The sequence below is a fragment of the Arachis hypogaea genome, chromosome 8 (genome assembly GCF_003086295.3).
Source record: "Arachis hypogaea cultivar Tifrunner chromosome 8, arahy.Tifrunner.gnm2.J5K5, whole genome shotgun sequence".
Lineage (NCBI taxonomy): Eukaryota > Viridiplantae > Streptophyta > Magnoliopsida > Fabales > Fabaceae > Arachis > Arachis hypogaea.
Genome location: NC_092043.1, coordinates 17625586 through 17646049, shown reverse-complemented (window position 1 = coordinate 17646049; position 20464 = coordinate 17625586). Strand labels below are relative to the sequence as shown.

The window sequence follows — 20464 nt, the reverse complement described above, 5'->3', positions numbered from 1 at the left end:
TGGTTCTTTAGTGAATGTCTATGAAAATTTTTAATAATTTTTCGTATCATGGTTGTTCCAAGACGACCCAATCAATCATGCCAAATTATAAATTCATTAGGGCTAGTATACTTTAGGTTTACAATAGCATGTGATTCAGTTATACTAATTTTAGTATAATACAATTCAAATGAAAGTGAGGATAACTTTTTTAATATAATCTTTTCATTTAAATCATGAGTTGTGATACATATGTACCCATGATTTTCCTCATTCATTGTTTCAATATGATCAATTTCGGCGAATATCGTTGAAACTCAATAAGTTCCTTAGAAACTTAGTAGACAATAGTGCATTATTTATTATGAATTTTATTCCTCCAAAAAATAAAATTATAACTTTTTCAGAGCCTTCTATCACATTGCCTGAGACAATAATAGTATTAACACATTCTTTTTTTAGTACAAGATGAGTAAAATATATATTACTTTTGAGAATGGTATGCGAACTTACACTATCCGCAAGGCAAACATTTTCGTTATATGTTTTTGTCATTTTCTTCAAAGACAAATAATAATAATAATAATAAAATGAATAAAAGTATGTCCGTAGTAAAATTATATTTTTTATTGGAATTGTTTTTCTAAGAAGCACTATACATAGTATCATTTACTAAAAATTTCACTATTATTATTATTATTATTATTATTATTATTATTATTATTATTATTATTATTATTATTATAGAATTTGACACATTTAGTGATTTTGAAATTCTTAAACATAAATATTAGTATTTTATTAAACATTATGTATATATATCATACTTGAAATTCAAATGTATAGAAAATAAAACTTAACAAGAAGTTTCTTACATTATTATTTACATGAGTACTTAACGAACTCAAATATTAAACTTTTTTATCATTGATTAAATGATCAATATTTTCTTCAGGATCCTCAAATAAATTAGATACTTCATAATGAGTGGTGTAATTTTCAATATTTTTTGAAACAAAATTTGTCTCCTTTCCTTTGTCATTATTTTTCAAGGATATTTGATAAAGATCAACTAAGTGCCTTAGGTTATGATAGGTACGAGACCAATGGCCCTTTCCACCACAACGAAAATATTTATCCTCTATTGATTTATTTTGCCCATTATTTCTTTCTTTATCCCACTTCTAGTGAAATCCTTTCTTGTGAACATAATTTTTCTTCCTGCCATAATTTTTCTTCTTATTAAATTCTTATTTATCTCTTCTATAGTTATAATTTGCCGCATTTGCTTTAAGAAATGGGGTGACACCAACTGGGTGCGTTTTATGATTTCTTAAAATAAATTCATTGATTCGTTCAGCAACAAAAAGGTAAGAAATTAGTTTAGAATATTTTTTAAATTTTGTTTCTCAATACTGTTGTTGTAGGAGCACATTCGAAACATGAAAGGTCAAGAAAATTTTCTCTAACATGTCATTATCAGTTATCTTTTTCCTACATAATTTCATTCGTGAAGTAATTCGGAACATTGTTGAATTGTATTCATTTATGGATTTAAAATCTTATAGACGCAAGTGTGTCCACTCATATCGGGTTTGAAAAAGTATTACTATCTTTTGATGATTATACTTTTCTTCAAAATTCTTCCACAAATCTGTAGGATCTTTTAGTGTGAGATATTCATTTTTCAATCATTTGTCAATATGCTGACGAAGGAAGATCATGGCTTTGCTTTTATACTTTTGGAATGCTTTATTTTCAACCTTAATAGTATCTCTAAGATCCATTGAATTAAGATGAATTTTGGTATCTAATATCCATAATAAATAGTTATTTCTAGATATATCAAGAGCATTAAATTCAAGATTAGAGAGTTTTGACATAATAAAAATTTATTACCTGAATTTTTTTAAATTTTTATCAGAGTCTCATACTGATGACGTGTTGTAAAATAAATAAATAAGAAAGAAGAAATAAATATAAAATAAAAAAATATAAATAAAAAATTCTAGTATTAATATTTACTCAATATAACTGAAATAATTTACATATGTATTTACTAATTCATATGTTGATGAGTATACATATATAAAAAAAGTGTTTTTATGCTTGGATTGTGTATTCTGTTTCAAGCCTTGCTTCCCCTATTTATATAGGTATTAAATCTAATTTTTCAAACTTCATTAATTAAATTTAGAGAAAAGGGCAAATAGGTCTTTAACCTTTTGCTCTGTGAACATTTTTGTCCCTAACCATTAAAAAATACTTTTGAGTTCCTGACCTTCACAAAACTAGGACGGATCATTCCCTCCCGTAATGCTTGTCACGCGTACGCGTCGCCATGAATTCAGCAAATCCTCATTTCTTCATAAATTCTCCACTTTGCATGCTTTTTTTTTTCTATTTTTTTCAAGCCATTCTTGCCTTCGAAACTTTATATCACTCAAACAAACATATCAAGGCATCGAATAAGAAAAAAGTAAATTAAATTTAGCAATTTAATAGCCTAGAAAGCATGTTTTCAATCATTAAGCACACTTAGGAGAAATTCACAAAACTATGCTATTTTAGTAAATAAATGTGAAAAAAGTTGATAAAATCCACCAAATTCAATACAATATAAACCATAAAATTGTGGTTCATCAAATTTTCTACACTTAAACATTAGCATGTCCTCATACTAAACTCTTGTGGTTCATCAACTAATATGCAAAATGCGTCTACCTAGTTGGTTAAAAATGAATCAATCTCAAAGAACATATATGAACAAGTAGGGCTAAGATAGTATAATGATTTATGAATTCCACTAATTCAAATCTCAAAATGAAGTATAAATATACTTACAAGAAGAAAACTCGTGAAATCAAGGAACAAGGGATTGAGTATCGAACCCTCACCGGAAGTGTTTGCACTCTAATCTCTCTAGTGTGTTGAGGGTCGATTCTCTCAATTCTCTACTAATCTTGCTTTCTAATGCTTGTTCTTCTTCTACCAATCAACATATATTCAATACATAAATTTACACGTATCAAGAGGTCTTTTCAAGGATTGTAATGGGGTTAGGGCTAAATTTAATTTACATTTCTCCCTCTTGATGTCTTGATATGTTTGTTTGAGTGATTTAAAGTTTTGAAGATAAGAATGAATTGAAAGAAATGAAAAAAAAAGCATGCAAAGTGGAGAATTCATGAAAAAAAAAAGAGGATTTGCTAAATTCATGGCGACGCGTACGCATGAGAGGAAAGTCTGCTAAGCGACGCATACGCGTGACAAGCATTACGGGAATCACGTCAGACTTTTTCGTTGGGTTTTACAGAAGCATTTGAATGGATGGATTGATCTGTCCAAATTTTGTGAAGGTCAGGAACTTAAAAGTATTTTTTAATAGTAAAAAATAAAAATATCGACAAAATAAAAAGTGAGGAATCTATTTGTCTTTTTTTTAAAATTTATGTTAAAAAAAATAATTTCTTTAATATTTAAAAACTGAACCGCCTATTTAATGAAATAAGTCATTCTTTATTAATAATTCATATTAGATATTACAACACAACTAAACTTTTTATGAACCACTGAAAACTTCAAAGATCTTGGAACCACCGTAACGCAACATAAATAAGTAAACAAGCAATTTACTTCAAGATTTTGAAAACTTACACAATTAAATGAATTAATTTTGACCAGCGTAAAATAACAACTAAATAAGTTTAATTTACTAATTCTCCAATTTTTTCTATTTTAAAAAAAAAAGTAGAAGTTGTGGACCAATAGATTTTATTAACATTAACTAATATTTTAGATCAATACTTTATTTTTATACTATTAGAATTTAAGATTTAGTATTTAAAATTGACTAAAAATTAACAAATTAAAAAATAATAAATTTTATTGATTATATAATATTATTTTTTAAAATATATTAGGTGACTAATATTTTTTTTTTTTGCATTGCATTTAAATCAATAATACTAACTAATTTTAATTTTTTTGATGACTTAATTAACTAATTTCAATTTATTTCTACTAAAAGTATTGATTTCTAGCATTTTTCTTTTATTGTTGGACAAGAGAACCTACTTCTATATACGTACGTAGATACTTATCATCTGATAACCAAATGGAGAAAAAACACTCTCTCATTTTCCCTTATATTAATGAAAGAAAAGATATAAATAAATAACTCCTAACTAGTTAATTTTAAATAATTATAATTAATAATTATTAATTTTATATTTTTTAAAAAATAAAATTAATTAATCACTAATTAATAATATTTAATTAATATAAAGTGTAGTTCAAAAATACTTGTTAACTTATTATTAGTTAGATCTTTATTAATTATCTAGCAAAATTGTAAATGAAATTATACGTCTTATATTACTGCTTTATCTTATTTTACGTATAATATTTGATTTTTTTTCAATTGAATGGATCAATACAAGTCCAAAAAATCTTATATATAGCAGAAAGAGGGTTATTATTCAAGTTTACAAAAAGTTATTAGGTAAAAATTTAAATGCAGTTAATTTTATATAAAATTGATAGTTAAAAGTTATTAGATAATAATTTAATCAAATTTATCAAATTATTTAACGACTCTCAACTGTCAACTTCACATAAAATTAACTTCACATAAAATTAACTATACATGAATTTTTACCAGGTTATTAAGATAAAATTGTTTACTTTTCGGTACTTAAGTAATATATATAGTTAAACATGCATAAATCTTATGATTTTGTGGTTAATTTTTTGTTTACACCTAGCATAATTGATAATTGAATAACCAATACTTCTGATTAATAAAGGACATCGATTCTACTCATAATTGGGCATGCAACGAATAAATTAAAGTATATGCAACACTAGTAAATGGATATGGCGTATATAACACATAGTGTGTTCCTTATTAGGTGAATCGTGAATTAAATCAATAAAGACGAATATCCACATTCGAGGCATGGACGAATAATAATGTGTACCTCCTTTTGATGAACCAACGAGTTGTTTTTTTCATCCATATGCAACGAATGCATTTGAATTTAAGATATGTAGCCCCCAGAAATCCACAAAGAAACATCACCGAAATTTTGCAAAATAGGATTAAAAAAATAGAGAGAGATTAATTAAAAAAAATAAAAATCTCCATAACTGATTGTCTAATTAGTGCGGCGTTATTGCTATATGACCATGGTTGGTTGCATTGTCTCTGTTTCCTTTTTCCTTCGTCTTTCTGTCCACAAGCAATTTTCTTTGTGATCTAACAAACTATAGGCATATCTTTGGTATTGGAAAGTTAAGAGAAAGAGGGGTGTCATCTTTTGACTTAATAACGCGGATTAGAAGCATTGATGACAACGATTTGTAACATAACTATATAAATAACATTATCAAGACATCAATAGTATCCTATCTCAAACCATGATTGTGCATAAGTGCACTATTATTAATCTCTAATACTAGCATAACCATCTAATAAACTTACTTTGTATATATTATTGCTCCTTTGCATTTCACTATGTTTATCTCTAATGACAAGACAAGAAGATAAACTTTGAATTTATTTAAGCAATCACCTTGTAAGGATAAAACTCTATTGATTATCATTTTCTTGGGCAAATGAATTAATCATCTTCGGTTGCCTAAAAGAAAAGTATTTATTCTCTTTAGAGAAAAAGATAAATAGATTCCTAAACTTTTGTCACTCGGATAATTTTATCTTTTAAAAATTAAAAAATATATTTACATTCTGACCTTTTTTAAAATCGGAATATTTGGATCCTTTCATCTAACTGAAATTGTAAAATGTAAAAAAGATGTCTAACGTAAATACCATTATGCTGACGTAGCCGTAACGGTGTCCCACGTGGATGTAACAAAAAGATTTAGGAAAAAAAATCCCCCAACCCTAAAATGATATCGTTCCATGCTCAATTCAGAAATCCGACCCGACATTGAAACCCCTCTTCCCTAGCTCTCACACTTGCTGAAGCTTTCCCTTCTTCCATGACTTCTTCAATGCTCGCTGAACGCCGCCTACCTCGCCACAGTTGGTTGGAAATGGAAACGCTGTCCTCATCCTCTTCGTTATCATCGTCCATTGGTTACTTTCTCCATCTCCAGAAATGCCATTATTGCATTCTCTTCGAACCAAATTCTGCTGCACCAGCCTTTTTCAAAGGACCATCGTGAACATCATCTGTCTTTGTTTTATTTTACAGAAAAATATTAGTCTACATTAGGATTTATTTTACAGACACGTTAATAAAAAAATAAAATAATTATACTAATTCATTCTTCTATGATTTACATGCACTCTGTTTTTGTTGTTTTCTTTTTTCACTCTCTTATTTGGTATATGGATACCTAAAAATCTTGCAAGCCATTGTGACTTTCCAATAAAGAGAAAGTAACATCTTAAGAGCACTCCAACCACTATTCCACATGCATATCCCACTGCAACAGATTTTCAGCCAAATTCAAAATTTTTCTCATGCTCAAATATCAAAGATAATGAAGTATGTCCATTGTCTTTGATCCCACTGCATAATTTTGACAAATAAAATTCACATAGCATTGTATTTTCTCCATACGAATCATTTTGAAATGTGTTGAATTGGCCACCTATAGGTAGGGGTGGCAATATATATCCTATCCGCGGGTACTCAACTCGACCCCACCCGGTCGGGTAGGGTTGTCAACCCGATCCGCAGCGGATAGGGTAGGGTGCAGGTAGGGTTCTCGTGTAGGTAGGGTAGGGTGTGGGTTGAGTCTCAACCATACCCGACCAACCCGCACTCTATATATGTATATGTTATATACTTATATAAAAATATGTTTTTAGTGGATGTTGAACCAAATACCTCTCACTAAATGCAAAAGTTTCTTGGCCACTAAAAAAATCATTAATTGATAATTTAATATTTTTTTTACATGAAAGTTAGTTCTATTTTGAATTATTATCAAGTTATATAATAATAGTATATCCTTTCTGTAACCCGCGGGTAAGGTCGGGTACCCGCGAGTTAAGAGTGGGAGTAGAGTCAGGATTAAGATATTCTCAACCCACAGGTAGGGTAGGGTTGAGTTTATATAAAAATTTCAACCTGCGGGTAGGGTTAGGATTGGAGCCAAATCCTACCTTACCCTACCCATTGTCACCCCTACCTATAGATATAAGTCCCTCTAATTAATTTTAAGAAACATTTCAGATTGAGAGAAAATTCAAATTTGTTAAGGTGAAAGGAATTTCACCCCTCAATTGATTCCATGAGAGGTCCAGCCATTCTAAATTTCTCAAGTTACCCAAAATTTGTATAATAGCGCCACTGATTCTATTATGTGAGAGATTGAGCCCTTTGAGAAAATTTAGTTCTCCAATTACTTGTAAAATTTCACCCACAAATAAGTTATTTGACAAGCCTATAGTTGTAAAAGTCATTAATATTTTCACTAGTTCTACTAACTAATCTTTCATGTTGACCACTATTGTAACACTCTAATTACCCTAAACCTTATTTCATGCCGTAAAGCAAAGATTAATTAAAGGTCACGACAATTTTAAGGCTTATACAATATTATATATGTATATATATAGAAAAAGATAGTAATTCTAGAAGTCTGATGAAGGAATAAGCTCAACAACAGAATTTCAAAAGCTCAAAACGTTTACACAAAACTACAAACTTAAGACACAAGATATAGATACAAGATAATGAAATATATATAGAGATATGAATAAAATAGTCATAAAGAAACTAGCCTCATCCCCAGAGTTCTCCAATTACTTGTGAAATTTCACCCACAAATAAGTTATTGGATAAACCTATAGTTGTAAAAGTCATTAATATTTTCACTAGTTCCACTAACTGATCTACTATGTTGACCATTATTGATGTAAAATATGATCTAGAAGAATTGGCACGCATATATTGCAACCAATTTGAATGTAATTGACATTCATTATTTCTTGAAAGTTCTTCAATTATGATACAGGCAAGGACCCACTAAAATAGTTGTCGGAAAATAAGGGTAGGGAGAGAGAATAATGCTTACTCGAAGTGATTTGACAATAAAATTCTTGTTCGGACGAGTTCGGTAGACAAGTTAAATTCCGAATTTGGAAATGCATTGTAGCAAGAGTTCATCCATAGGGATGCTAATGAATGAAAGAAATATTGAGAACCTCTAAGAGAAATATTCTCGGAGTTGCAGCTGGCGGTCAGGGATAAGTTTGGAAAGAGGTTTAGACAGGAACAATATCATATTAGAGTTGAGGGATTTTTTTGTTCATAAACCTTTCTATCATATCCACGTGGAACACTATTATGACTACGTCAGCATAACGATATTTACGTCAGACATTTCCGTTATGTTTCATAATTTCAGTTGAATGGATGAATTCAAATGTCTTTATTTTGAAAAAGTTAGAAACATAAATATATTTTTCAATTTTTAAGGATTAAAATGTTTGCATGACAAAAGATTAGAAATTTATTTATTTTTTTTATTTTTATTATTATTTTTTTGGTGGGTCTACAAACAAACAAGAGCCATCGAGAGGCCCTCCTTTCAATTTGTTGCTCCCAATGTTTTCTGACAAAAATCGTTTGAAAGGATGATAACATAGTCAGGCCCAGTAATTGCTACCAACGAAAGAAGGTCCAAATTCATTAAGGGAATTTGAGAGATAAATTGAAGAGATTTTGTAAAAAAAAAATGGAAGGGAAGAGATTTATAAAGGAATAAAACAAAGAATTAATTACTATTAAATTTCTAACTTCTGTTATTATGAGTCCTATAATTTTGATTTAAAGGTAATTAGATACTTACTTTCTCTTTTTACCAGTTTTTACGTTTTAAAGAATCTTGATCCGACAATTAGTGTTAACTTGTGAATCTGCCAGCTTAGTTACTCTTTAGCCTTCTTCCTCAGGCTGTGTTTTTTTTCATAAAAAATTATGCTTTGCAATAACCAACAGTGAGTTGGATCTACCCTTGCTAAGGTTGTCTTTTAAATTATTATTATTAAAGAAATAAATTATAGCATAAGCAAACGTACAGATTAGGTCGAAGGACATTGTCTAATTTGTGTGTGATTGATTGTTCATTGGAGGTGGGTTATGCTTTCTCTTTCTTTCTTTGTAGCTGAGTTGATATAACTCCAGCTAATAAATTAGTATTTATTATTTACACGTGTTAGCATACCTATCACATATCATTGCATTACAACCTATGATTATATTAAGACATCCAAATAATACTACATAATTATTCTTTGGGGACCTTTTTATAATTTCGTTTGCCCTTAATGATGGTGCCAAATCAAGTCGATCCACTTTTCCTCACATCAATTAATAAACGTAGACTAGTGAACCGCATATAAGTGAGAGTTGTTTAACAACCAAAGCATCATTTTAATTGAATTTATTTATCATTTGTCATCATCTCATCTTTTGATGTTACCCCATTACGAACTTTATGGGAAAATTTATCCTTATCTCCCATCCAATAAACTTTATTTTACTACTTTATCAAAATGTATGTATGTAATAATACTTTTTCGGTTCATGTCTTCAATAATTAAGAACACTTGTTAAAATCAGCAAAAAGTTCCAAACCTTATATAATTACACTTCGTATTTAGAGCGAGATTACGATTTAAAAAGATGAAAATTGGAGATTCCAATTTCTTCAAACGCAGAATTAAGTCGGAAGAATAACCTGCAAGACATAGACATTTCAATACTAAAATTAGTAGAATATGAGATTGTAAGTGAATTTTGTGTATTTATCTGATGTTAATTTTTTTCTTTTAGGTTATCGTTTTTTCGCAATTAAATATTCATTATGGCACATTAATAAGACACTAAGAATAAGACAGGACAAGACACTGATGGACAGAAATACAAAATTTTTTGTGTTTTTGTATTCTGTTTGGTGATAAATTAGAACAAATTATAAAAATTTAATTTATTCTTATTTTTTTCATTCAAAAAATTTGAAATGAAAAATATAATAATAAAAAATATAATTATAAAAAATTAACAAAAATAATAAAAAAAATAAAAAATAAGTTGTGTCCCTTGTTAGTGTCTATGTGTCATTTCTGTCAGAATAGACACAAAATACACTAATTCAGTGTCTCTGAACACACTGTCTCTGTCTCCTATGCCAAACATGATTTTGTATCTCTGTATCCATATCTAAATATCCTGTCTTTATAAACAAACACAGTCTTATAAAATATAGTAACATATTCGTTTTAATATCTAATCGTTATTATGTAAAAATCGATTATGACCTTAATCACTTCATCGATTATATTCTCTTTTGTCCAAACACTGACTTACTAATAGCTAAATAATGTTTTGAACTTGATTACATATTCGAAATTCAAATGAGAAGAAGCAGGGGTATTTATGAGAATTTTTGTCATAAAAAATGAGAAATTAGATTAGATAGTTGAAAATGAAATAGTGTAAAATGTAAAGACAGAGCAGGTAGATAGCAAGAGAGTGGGGTCACATAACTCATAAGTATCTCTATGCACTCTCCTCTTACCTTGTCTTATCTGTCCCAATTTATTGCTCTGCTCCCTTGTCACGCCCCCTTCATTAAACTACATATATCATACATCTTTATATTCTTATTTCTTTCTCTCATCATATCATATATTAGAACTAAATTCAAACTTGGACACTTGCTGCTTGCATGGCTTCAGCAGAGAAAAGACTGGCAGAGTTTCTGAATGAGAAACAAGAGCCTTTCATCCTAGAGCTTTACCTTCTAGAAAGAGGCTACTCAAAAAGATTGACTTCAAAGTCAACAAGTCTCAGTAAGAGAAAGAAAAGTGTCTTTCCATTCTCCAAACTGCTAACAGCTCTACACAAGAAACTCGCTTTCCACAACCAAAAATTTTGTGCTGCTGCAAACTCAGATCGCTTCTCAACCGCTAGCAGCTCAACCGTCTTCCATTCATGCTCTGATTTCGACGAAGACAGAACCTCTTCAGCATCACACACTGATAATATACCTTCCAGGTACCAACTCATTAAAATTATATTTAATTTAATAAAAATACTGTTTGTACATTAAAATCAACTATTTATATTTTAATATATATTTTATACTAATAATTTATTTTGATAGCTGATTTTAGTGTACACATAGCGTAAGGTAGAAACTTACCTACAGTCAATTCACATAAAGTTGATAATTGAGAGCTGTTAGATAATTTGACTGATTTGACTAAATTTTCATCTAACTACTCTCAGCTATCAACTTTACGTAAAGTCGACCACTCTAGCGTAACCGTTAATTTAATTTGTATGGTTTTTTTTTCTCACTTTGGCCTTATGAACAAAGCCAGCATGCTACCAACAATGGAAAGCACTGCCAAACATGCTTAGAACAAGGTACATACATGATACACCTCTTCCAGCTTCTTTTCTTATCAAAATTAAATAGAATATTCTTTAATAAGAGTTTGTATGGCAGGTCAAGAATTGAATGAGGATGTTTCTAGGATCACAATGGAAAGGAGAATACAGAATTATGGTGTTCTTGCACCCAAGAAAATCACGGAGGATTCGCTGCTTTCGGCAGCACTGTGGAGCTTACTCATTCAGACAGCAAAAAGCGAAAGCTATGGCTACAGAATGCAACTGCAAGAGCTTCTTGGAACAAATAAGTCCAACCAGGGAGTATTCGATTGCGAGAGAGAAGAAGAAGCGGGTCAACACGTTGGTCATGAGTCAAAGTCAAAGATAATGAAGTTGTTGACTTTGGATTACTCCAAATCTATGAATGAATGGAGTAAGTTTGAGCAGCATGTTAAGGCCGTTAGCGTTGAGATTGCCGAGGGAATTTTGGAAGGCGTGAAACATGAAATTGTGTCAGATATGATTCAGATTTCAGATTTTGAAATCATCAACACCAACCGCATTCTCTTCCTACCTTAGTAGTAACAAATTACCCCCATTTCTCACTCTTTATTAAGGAGTCCTAAAGACAACGACTTTTATATTTTGTAATTATCAATTAATCATTAATAATATTTTTAATGATAAAAAATTATTATTTTTTTTAGTTGACTAAATACTGATCATAAAACACAAAAATTATTGACCTCTTAAATTTTTTTCTGCCGTTTATTCTAAATGTTTTATACTCTAAATTGTATAGAAATTAACTTTCAAATTTAAAAAGATGTAGTCCCCCTAATTATTTCCATACGATTCACATTGGGTGAAATTTACAATTAGTCCTATGGTAGTAAATTTGTTAAATAAAAACAAAAAAAAAGGTAATACTCAATTGATTTCTAAAATTATATTCTCGTCTTAATTTAGTCTCTTAATATTTTGATTGGTCTTTTAATTTAGTATTTGTAATTTATATTAGTCCTTAATTTTGTTTTTATCACAAACTATTAATGGCGTATTAATAACTGAAGGAATAAGTTGATCTTTTTAACAATTATTTGAGATGGTAATTAAAACTCTTTTATCTCAATTTTCCTCCTGCGAAAATTTTAAAATTCTAATCCTAGTTTCATTGAGTTAAAAAGTTTTAGTTGCTACATCACATAATCATTAGGAAGTTTAATTGTTGTCAGGCTATCTCAATAGCATAAGAGACTAACATGAATTAGAGATGTCAAATTAAAATTTTAAAATTATATTAAAATTTAATATGCAAGTATAATTTAAAGGACGAAGCAGATTATTAGCTCAAAATAGAGAGAAGAAGTTGTTGAATGTGAAGGATGTGGGGAGAGATGGGGGGCCTCATCTGGAAGCATTTAAAGTGAAAGTTACAAGCAGTGGTAGCAGGGCCAATATAGATGATTAGAAAACAATGTTACGTATAATAATATATAACGTTATTGTGGGGACATAGCCATAATTAATACACCCACTATAGCCGCTGCTATGTATTCATTATTTGTTCCCATTATAGTAAAGAAGATAAGATGCTGTTTTGTCTCTGTGTCATGCATACCCATCATGCCGCCTAAGTCTCTGTCTCTACCATGCATCATGAAAACAAAAACACTCTCCAATCATTCACCATGCCATGCAGTAATTTAGCTACACAAAGCTAACAACATCGCCAGCAGGAAAAAATATGCATGTACTTTATTATGCTGCTAGGCCAAGATGAAGATGAAGATGATTTCTTTTTGTTACGGTGCGTTGATGATGATGGTGGGGTTTTGGTGCATTTCTTGTAAGCTTCAACAAAAGGATCTTCTCCCTTATTACAATGAATATGACTAGTACTTTCCATTCGAAACGAACTGATTCTTGGATGAACTGCACACAGGAAATTAGAACTCTCTATGTCCAAATCATCAGTTACATAATCTTTATTATTCTTACCTCTGCTACTCCTATACGGAGGAGGAGGTTTTAGCTCTAAATCACTGCTCCTAATCATTGTTTTCTCACTGTTGCTTACTCTGGAGAGACCAGGCTTTGATTCCCATGAGAATGGAACGTTTATCTCATTATTCTTCTTGCTCTGTTCCATAATCACATATATGCTATCTTCTTCATCGTTCCTAGCTTCTTTAATTTATATTATAGTAGCATGTATCACGAGTTTTGTTGATTAATTAATATATAAATGTATCCAAACTTTGTTGATGAAGGGAGTTAGCTTGTAGATTAATTCATAGCGAGAAGACAAACAAACAAGCATGAAAGATCACACCTTACGTGATTACCGCAACTGTATAATTGAACAAAAGCATGGCTTATTCAGTGACGACAACAAAGCCTTTAATTTGTAGATAGTTTTGCTTCATCAGGAAACGTATCATGACATTGGCGAGCATATCAAATTTTAAATTGTTATTTTCCTTATATGTATGGTATCTTGTAACTGTCAAATAATAATAAACTGAAATTAAAAGCAACCAAGTTATGATTGTTTTGCTTAATATGTGTTGAAATTAGACATAATTAAGGGAAGAAATTAAACTGAGAAGATTAATAAAATAATAAAGTAAAAGATTAATTACTATCGAATTTATAACTTTTATTGTATCTAGATTATTTTAATTTAAAAATAATTATTTATTTTTTAATTTTATCAACTTTTTCAGGAGCTTGATTTATAATTTATACAGTAACGAAAAACTTAAGAAACATGCGACTGAAAAGCGGGTCAGGACAAATTAAGAAGCTATGCTTTGTTTTTATCTACATTTATTTGACGACTTCTCTTAATTTATAGGGCGATACTGATGTCTCACCTTTTCTGTATTACGCTCTGGATCTTTATTTGTCTCATCAGTGATTGATTTCACATGAATCATATTTTTCCTTAATATACGAGCATAAACCTCAAGAAGTATAGCATACACCAGAATATTATTTATAATACTCAATGTATGTTAAAATCAGCTACTAAAATTTGATTTTAATATAATTAAAAAAATATAAGAGAAATAAAGATATAGTTATGAGTTTATAAATATATTTATATATAAATACATATCGAATTAGTTTTGATAGCTAATTTTAATATATAAATAAGATTTTTATATTTTAATTATAATATTTAGGGCAATCTACCTAATTAAATAAATTCTGTGAATTGTTTACCTAAATACGCAAAAGAAAAACTTATTACGTATACGTGCAATTTCAATTTTATGTAAACCGTGGGAGCTAACCACGGTTTCTAGTTTGTATGTAAACCGTTGGAGGTTATAAGGTTTTATGGTTAAAAAAAGTTGGGCATAATCAGTGGCTACCTACCACGGATTATGAAGGAAAAATCTAAGGTATAAACCGTGGTTGCTTCCCATGGTTTATGAAGAGGAGAACTTGAACGAAAATTCCCATAGGTTCCCACGGTTTACATGCAAAGTATAAATTATATGATCAAATTTTTTAAAAACCAAAATTTTTTATTTTTTATTCTTAAATTATATGATCAAATTTTTTTATTTAAATTAAAAAAATAAAATAAAGTCCAGCTATATTTAGTAGAGAATAGATCTATAAATTTATTATTTTTTATTTTTTAAACTAAAAAAATAAATTTTTTTCTAATATTAAAAAAATAAAAAATTCTAACAATATACAAAAAATAAAAAAATTGAAAAATTTAAAATTTTTAAATTAAATTATTCTTAATTTGTGAACAAGTGCAGCTAAAAAAATCAATTGTCCGGTTGTAGATCTATTATTTACTAGATATTGATGGACTAGATTTTATATTTTTAATTTAAAAAAAATTTAAACATATAATTAAAAATTTAAAAATAAAAAATTTAGTTTTTTAACATCTTTAATTTTTTTAATAATATTTTTTTATTTTATTATTCACCGGATAATGCTACACCCAGACAGTTGATTTTTTTTAGCTGCACCTGTTCAAAATTAAGAATAAATTGATTTAAAAAATTTTAAAATTTAAAAATTTTCAATTTTTTATTTTTTGGATATTGTTAGAATTTTTTATTTTTTTAATATTAGAAAAAAATTATTTTTTTAGTTTAAAAATTAAAAAATAATAAATTTATAGATCTTTTGTTTACTAGATATTGGTGAACTTTATTTTATTTTTTAATTTAAATAAAAAAATTTAATCATATAATTTAAAAATTCAAAAATCAGAAATTTAGTATTTTTAAAATTTTTAATTTTTTTAATAATATTTTTTTAATTTTTTCATTTGCCGGATAATGCTACACCCGGACAATTGATTTTTTTAGCTGTACTTGTTCACAAATTAAGAATAAATTAATTTAAAAATTTTAAATTTTTCAATTTTTTTTTGTTTTTTGTATATTGTTAAAATTTTTTATTTTTTAATATTAGAAAAAAATTAATTTTTTAGTTTAAAAATTAAAAAAATAATAAATTTACAGATCCGTTGTTTACTAGATATTGGTGGATTTTATTTTATTTTTTTAATTTAAATAAAAAAAATTTGATCATATAATTTTAAGAATAAAAAATAAAAAATTTTGGTTTTAAAAAAATTTGATCATATAATTTATACTTTGCATGTAAACCATGGGAACCTATGGGGCTTTTCGTTTAAGTCCTCCTCTTCATAAACTGTAGGAAGCAACCACGGTTTATGCCTTAACTTTTTCCTTCATAATTCGTGGTAGGTAGCCACGGATTATGCCCAACCTTTTCCAACCATAAAACCTTGTAGCCTCCAACGGTTTACATACAAACTAGAAACCGTGGTTAGCTCCCACCGTTTACATAAAATTGAAATTGCACATGTACGTAAGAGGTTTCTGTTTTGTGTATTCAGATAAACAATTCACAGAATTTATTTAATTAGGTAGATTGCCCTAATATTTATATTTTGGTTTGTGTTTTAGACAAGAATGATCTTTCGAGAATACAAATAAATGAAAACTTACGTTACTAGCTAACGACTAAATTATTAAGACTAATAAAGTCATTAATTCACGAAACTGTCAAATCATGGTACTAAAAGCATATATTAAAGACAGTAAATGTCGAATAACGTTAAACCGAAAAAGCGGAATAAAAGGGAAATGAGAACTGAGTAGGTGGACATATTGCTCACGCTCACTCTATCACTTAAGCACTATTAACTTAAACATCGGAGTGTTTTGCAGGTTACTCTCTTGGCCTGGTTCCAACTTTACTTCAGTTAGGATCTTTAAATCTCATTAGCTCGTAATCTCCACAAAAGGTACGAATATTTAACACCATCTGTGAGAATCCTATGTTGTTGGTTCCATGATTGACCACGAAATTCAATAATTAATTAACCCAAACAATCCTTTTAAAGGCAACAAAATTAAGATGATGGACATGAGATGATGTTACTCCCTCTGCTAATCAGGAACATCATCAAGTTTCCCCAAGATTCGAACGTCAGGAAGTTCAAAATCCTAAAGTTTGGAATTTTGCAGGCATAAGTGAAAATTATGTCCATGCCATGAAAGAAATGCGCCATTGATCAGTGCACCAGTTAGAGAGACAACTTACAAAGCAATCGCAATTAAGGTAATTATGTTCTCGAAGTCGTATGACTAAAGGGCGGGAAGATAGTCATGAAAGGAGAACCCCCAGAGAGGACCCATGCTTGACGTCAGGAGGATGATCGTTGCCGTTCTCTCTTACTACAAAAAAAGGAAAGTCTCGTCCTGACATGATGAGGACCAGTTATGACTTGGTTCAACACTTTAACTTCTGGATCCATATCCTCTTTTGCTAACATCAAGACAAAAGTTCTTAGCAAAATTCACTACTAAAAGAATTCAGACTAAGCATCCGATTTTTCTACTTGACATAGAGCCAAGAATGGAAGAAAGCATTTAAGATTACTTAGGTCGTTTTAATAAGGTCTTACTAGAGGTTAGCACACGAACTCCTGAAGTCTTGTGCTTTGCCTCATTGTTGGTTTGCTGAAAGGTGATTTTAAGAGACACTTAACTTCCAAGGATGTGAAGTCTATGGAAAAAATTCATCAGAAGGCCTTGGAATATATGTGTGATGAAGACATATCGAAAGTAGTTTCGATTAAAAAGAAAAATCCAATTCCGTCACCTAATAAGGCCGAAAATTTAGGGCAATCCTCAACCTTAAAGTCATTAACCCCACAAGTTAGGAAGAAAAACAATAAGTATAATCCTAAAAGATTCAACAACTTACAATATGATTCTGGAAAGGAGGACAATAAATGACCTATGAGAATTTATACCAGCAATGTTATGGGATGAAGTCCTAACCACTTAAGGTCGTGTAACCACTATCTAAAGAGATCGGGTAGCTATTGTAAAATACAATAAAGCAAGTTTGACATTAAAAGATAAAATCAAAGATTTCACTAGAACATTTTTAGTGGACTTGGACTCCTGAATTCAAGAGAAGCCGAGACAAAATTCAATGAAAATGTGGAGAGCCTACTCCAAGGTTGTTAGTCGAGAGTCCCAATCTTCGTATGGATCTTAACCTTATTAATGAAGTAAGGTCTTAGCTGAACAAACATTAAAGCAAAAGGTTGTAAAGAAATATAATATCAAAGTTAGACATAGAAACTTTCAAGTAAGAGACCTGGTACCGAAACGAACTAATGTTGGCACTTCAGTATCTCCAAAAAAATTAACCCCTACTTGAAAATATAGGTAAATGGACATGCAAGCTAGAAATCTTAAATGGTTCCAAGGTCCTGAAAAACATAAAATGCTATCCACCTCAAAAGATGCTATTTATCTCAAAAGATATTATTCTAAAAAATTTACCAGAGTAAAAGGAATCTTTTTTATTAACTTAGACTTTTAATGAGGCCTAAATTTTATGTTTATTTGTACTTAACTTTGTTAAATAATTCAATTTCATATATCAATAATTGTCAATTGCTTCACACATTAATGTTTATTATTGCCTATGTAATGTGCATAAATATTATTGCTGATACATTGACATAACAAATATTTAAGCTAATGCTGGTACAACGGCATAACAAATATTTAAAATATATTTAATATTACTACCGATACAACAGTAATAAAGCGCAGTTAATACTAATATCGAGAAACAATAAAAAGTAAAAGCGCAATCATAAAATTTAAAGGCAATAAAGTTTCAAGTAAACTTAGCCTATGATATTTAAAAGTAATAAAATTTCAAGTAAACTTAATCTAATTGTTTAAACAAAAATTTAAAACAGCTAAAACGAATTTTTCAAAAAAACGAGAAAATAACCTTTCGAAAAAATGAAAGAGAACTTGTCAACAAAGACAAAAAAAATTGAAAAAATGAAAAAAAAACCTTGTCAACAAAAACAAAAAAATATATTGAAAAAACGGAAAAAGAATTTGTCCACAAAGACAAATAAAAATTTTGTCTATAAAGGCAAATAAAATTACTAAGTGCATAAACTTAAAGTAGAAATAACTTTAAAAAATTCATAAAGATCTTTACAAGATATCCACCACTTTCTCATTAACAATTCTCTTAAAAACAATGACTTCGGAGACATTCAAGTTAGGAACTAAGAGTTTTACTTGCTCAAGCATGTTATGCTCACTATCGAATAACTCATCCACAGCAGCACATTCAGACTTCGTGATTGACTGGTTGAGGATTTTGACCTCCTTCATGAGCTTGGCAACCTGTTTCTTCAGGTTCTCAACTTTGGTATCAGAAGAAGTCTTCGCTTCTTTTGAGCTTTTAACTTTGTTCCAAAAAAATGGTATTTTTCTCTTGAAGAAATACCAAAGATACATTTAAACTTTGAATCTGAATGATAGCATTGTTAGTATTTTTATCCTTTGCCACAAATTCAAGACGAAGATTTGAAATTTTCATCTGAATATCTCTAACAAAGATAACCGAGCAAAGAAGCATCCTCTAAGTCATAAGATATGAGTTCACGAACATAGGAGAATAAAAGTCTTTCTCCAGAATGCAACTAAAGGAGGTCGGAAGAACGATCCCGGATGGTTCAACATGATTTTTTTCCTTAGTTATCAATCAATGTAACTGATCCTTTACTCTTCTGACGGTTTGAAAACCGAAAGAAGCAATTTCTTGAAGAAAACTAAAAAGTTTTCTATGAATTTTTTGGCGCTCAAAATAAAAAGGACAAAAATTTATTCAAGCTTGGTCCATTAAATTCGGTTATTCTTGGCTATATTGTTAAGTCAACAAATTTAAGTTGGGGAACTGTTTTGGACAAGAATGACCTTTCGAGAATACCAATAAATGAGAAACCTACGTTACTAGCTAATGGCTAACGACTAAGTCATTAACTCACGAAACTGTCAAATCATGGCATTAAAAGCATATATTAGGCTGTGTTTGTTTTTGAAAAGATGACAAGACAAGACATTGAGAACAAGACACAAAGGATAGAGACACAAAATTTTGTGTTTTTGTATTCTGTTTGGTGATAAATTAGAACAAATTATGAAAATCCAATTTATTCTCATTTTTGTATTTAAAAAAATGTCAGAATAAAAATATAATAATAAAAAAATATAATTATAAAAAATTAACAAAAATAATAAAAGAAAAAATAAAAAATAAATTGTGTCCTTTGTTAGTGTTTTTGTGTCCTTCCTTTCAGAATGGATACAAAATATAATAATTCAGTGTTTCTGAACACAATATTTCTGCTCATGTCTCATCTGTCAAATATAATTTTGTGTCTCCGTGTTCCTGTCTTAGTGTCCTATCTCTAAAAATAAACGCAACCTTAAAGACAATAAATGCCCAATAGCATTATACCGGAAAAATAAAATTAAAAAATTGAAAGAAAACTTAACAAATAGACATATTATTCACTCTATCACCTAAAACATTATTGATCTAAGCATCAGAATATTTTATAAGTTCCTCCCGACTTAATTACAACATTGTCCAAATTAAAATTTTCAAATCTCATTAGCTCGCAACCACCGTATAAAATAAGAACAATTTGAAAAGACACTTAAATATGCTGGAAATTCAGAAAACGGTTTTATAGC

The 20464-nt window shown here is 29.3% G+C and overlaps 1 protein-coding gene across 1 annotated transcript; it reads left to right on the top strand.

Annotated features, from left to right (window-relative positions):
• The first annotated feature begins 10557 nt into the window (after window positions 1-10557).
• LOC112706404 (uncharacterized) lies at window positions 10558-12198 on the top strand. Its single transcript, XM_025757700.3, has 3 exons — window positions 10558-11021; window positions 11347-11396; window positions 11479-12198. The coding sequence occupies exons 1-3, from the start codon at window positions 10693-10695 to the stop codon at window positions 11940-11942; spliced, it is 843 nt and encodes a 280-aa protein (XP_025613485.1). The 5' UTR covers window positions 10558-10692; the 3' UTR covers window positions 11943-12198.
• Window positions 12199-20464: the final 8266 nt, after the last annotated feature.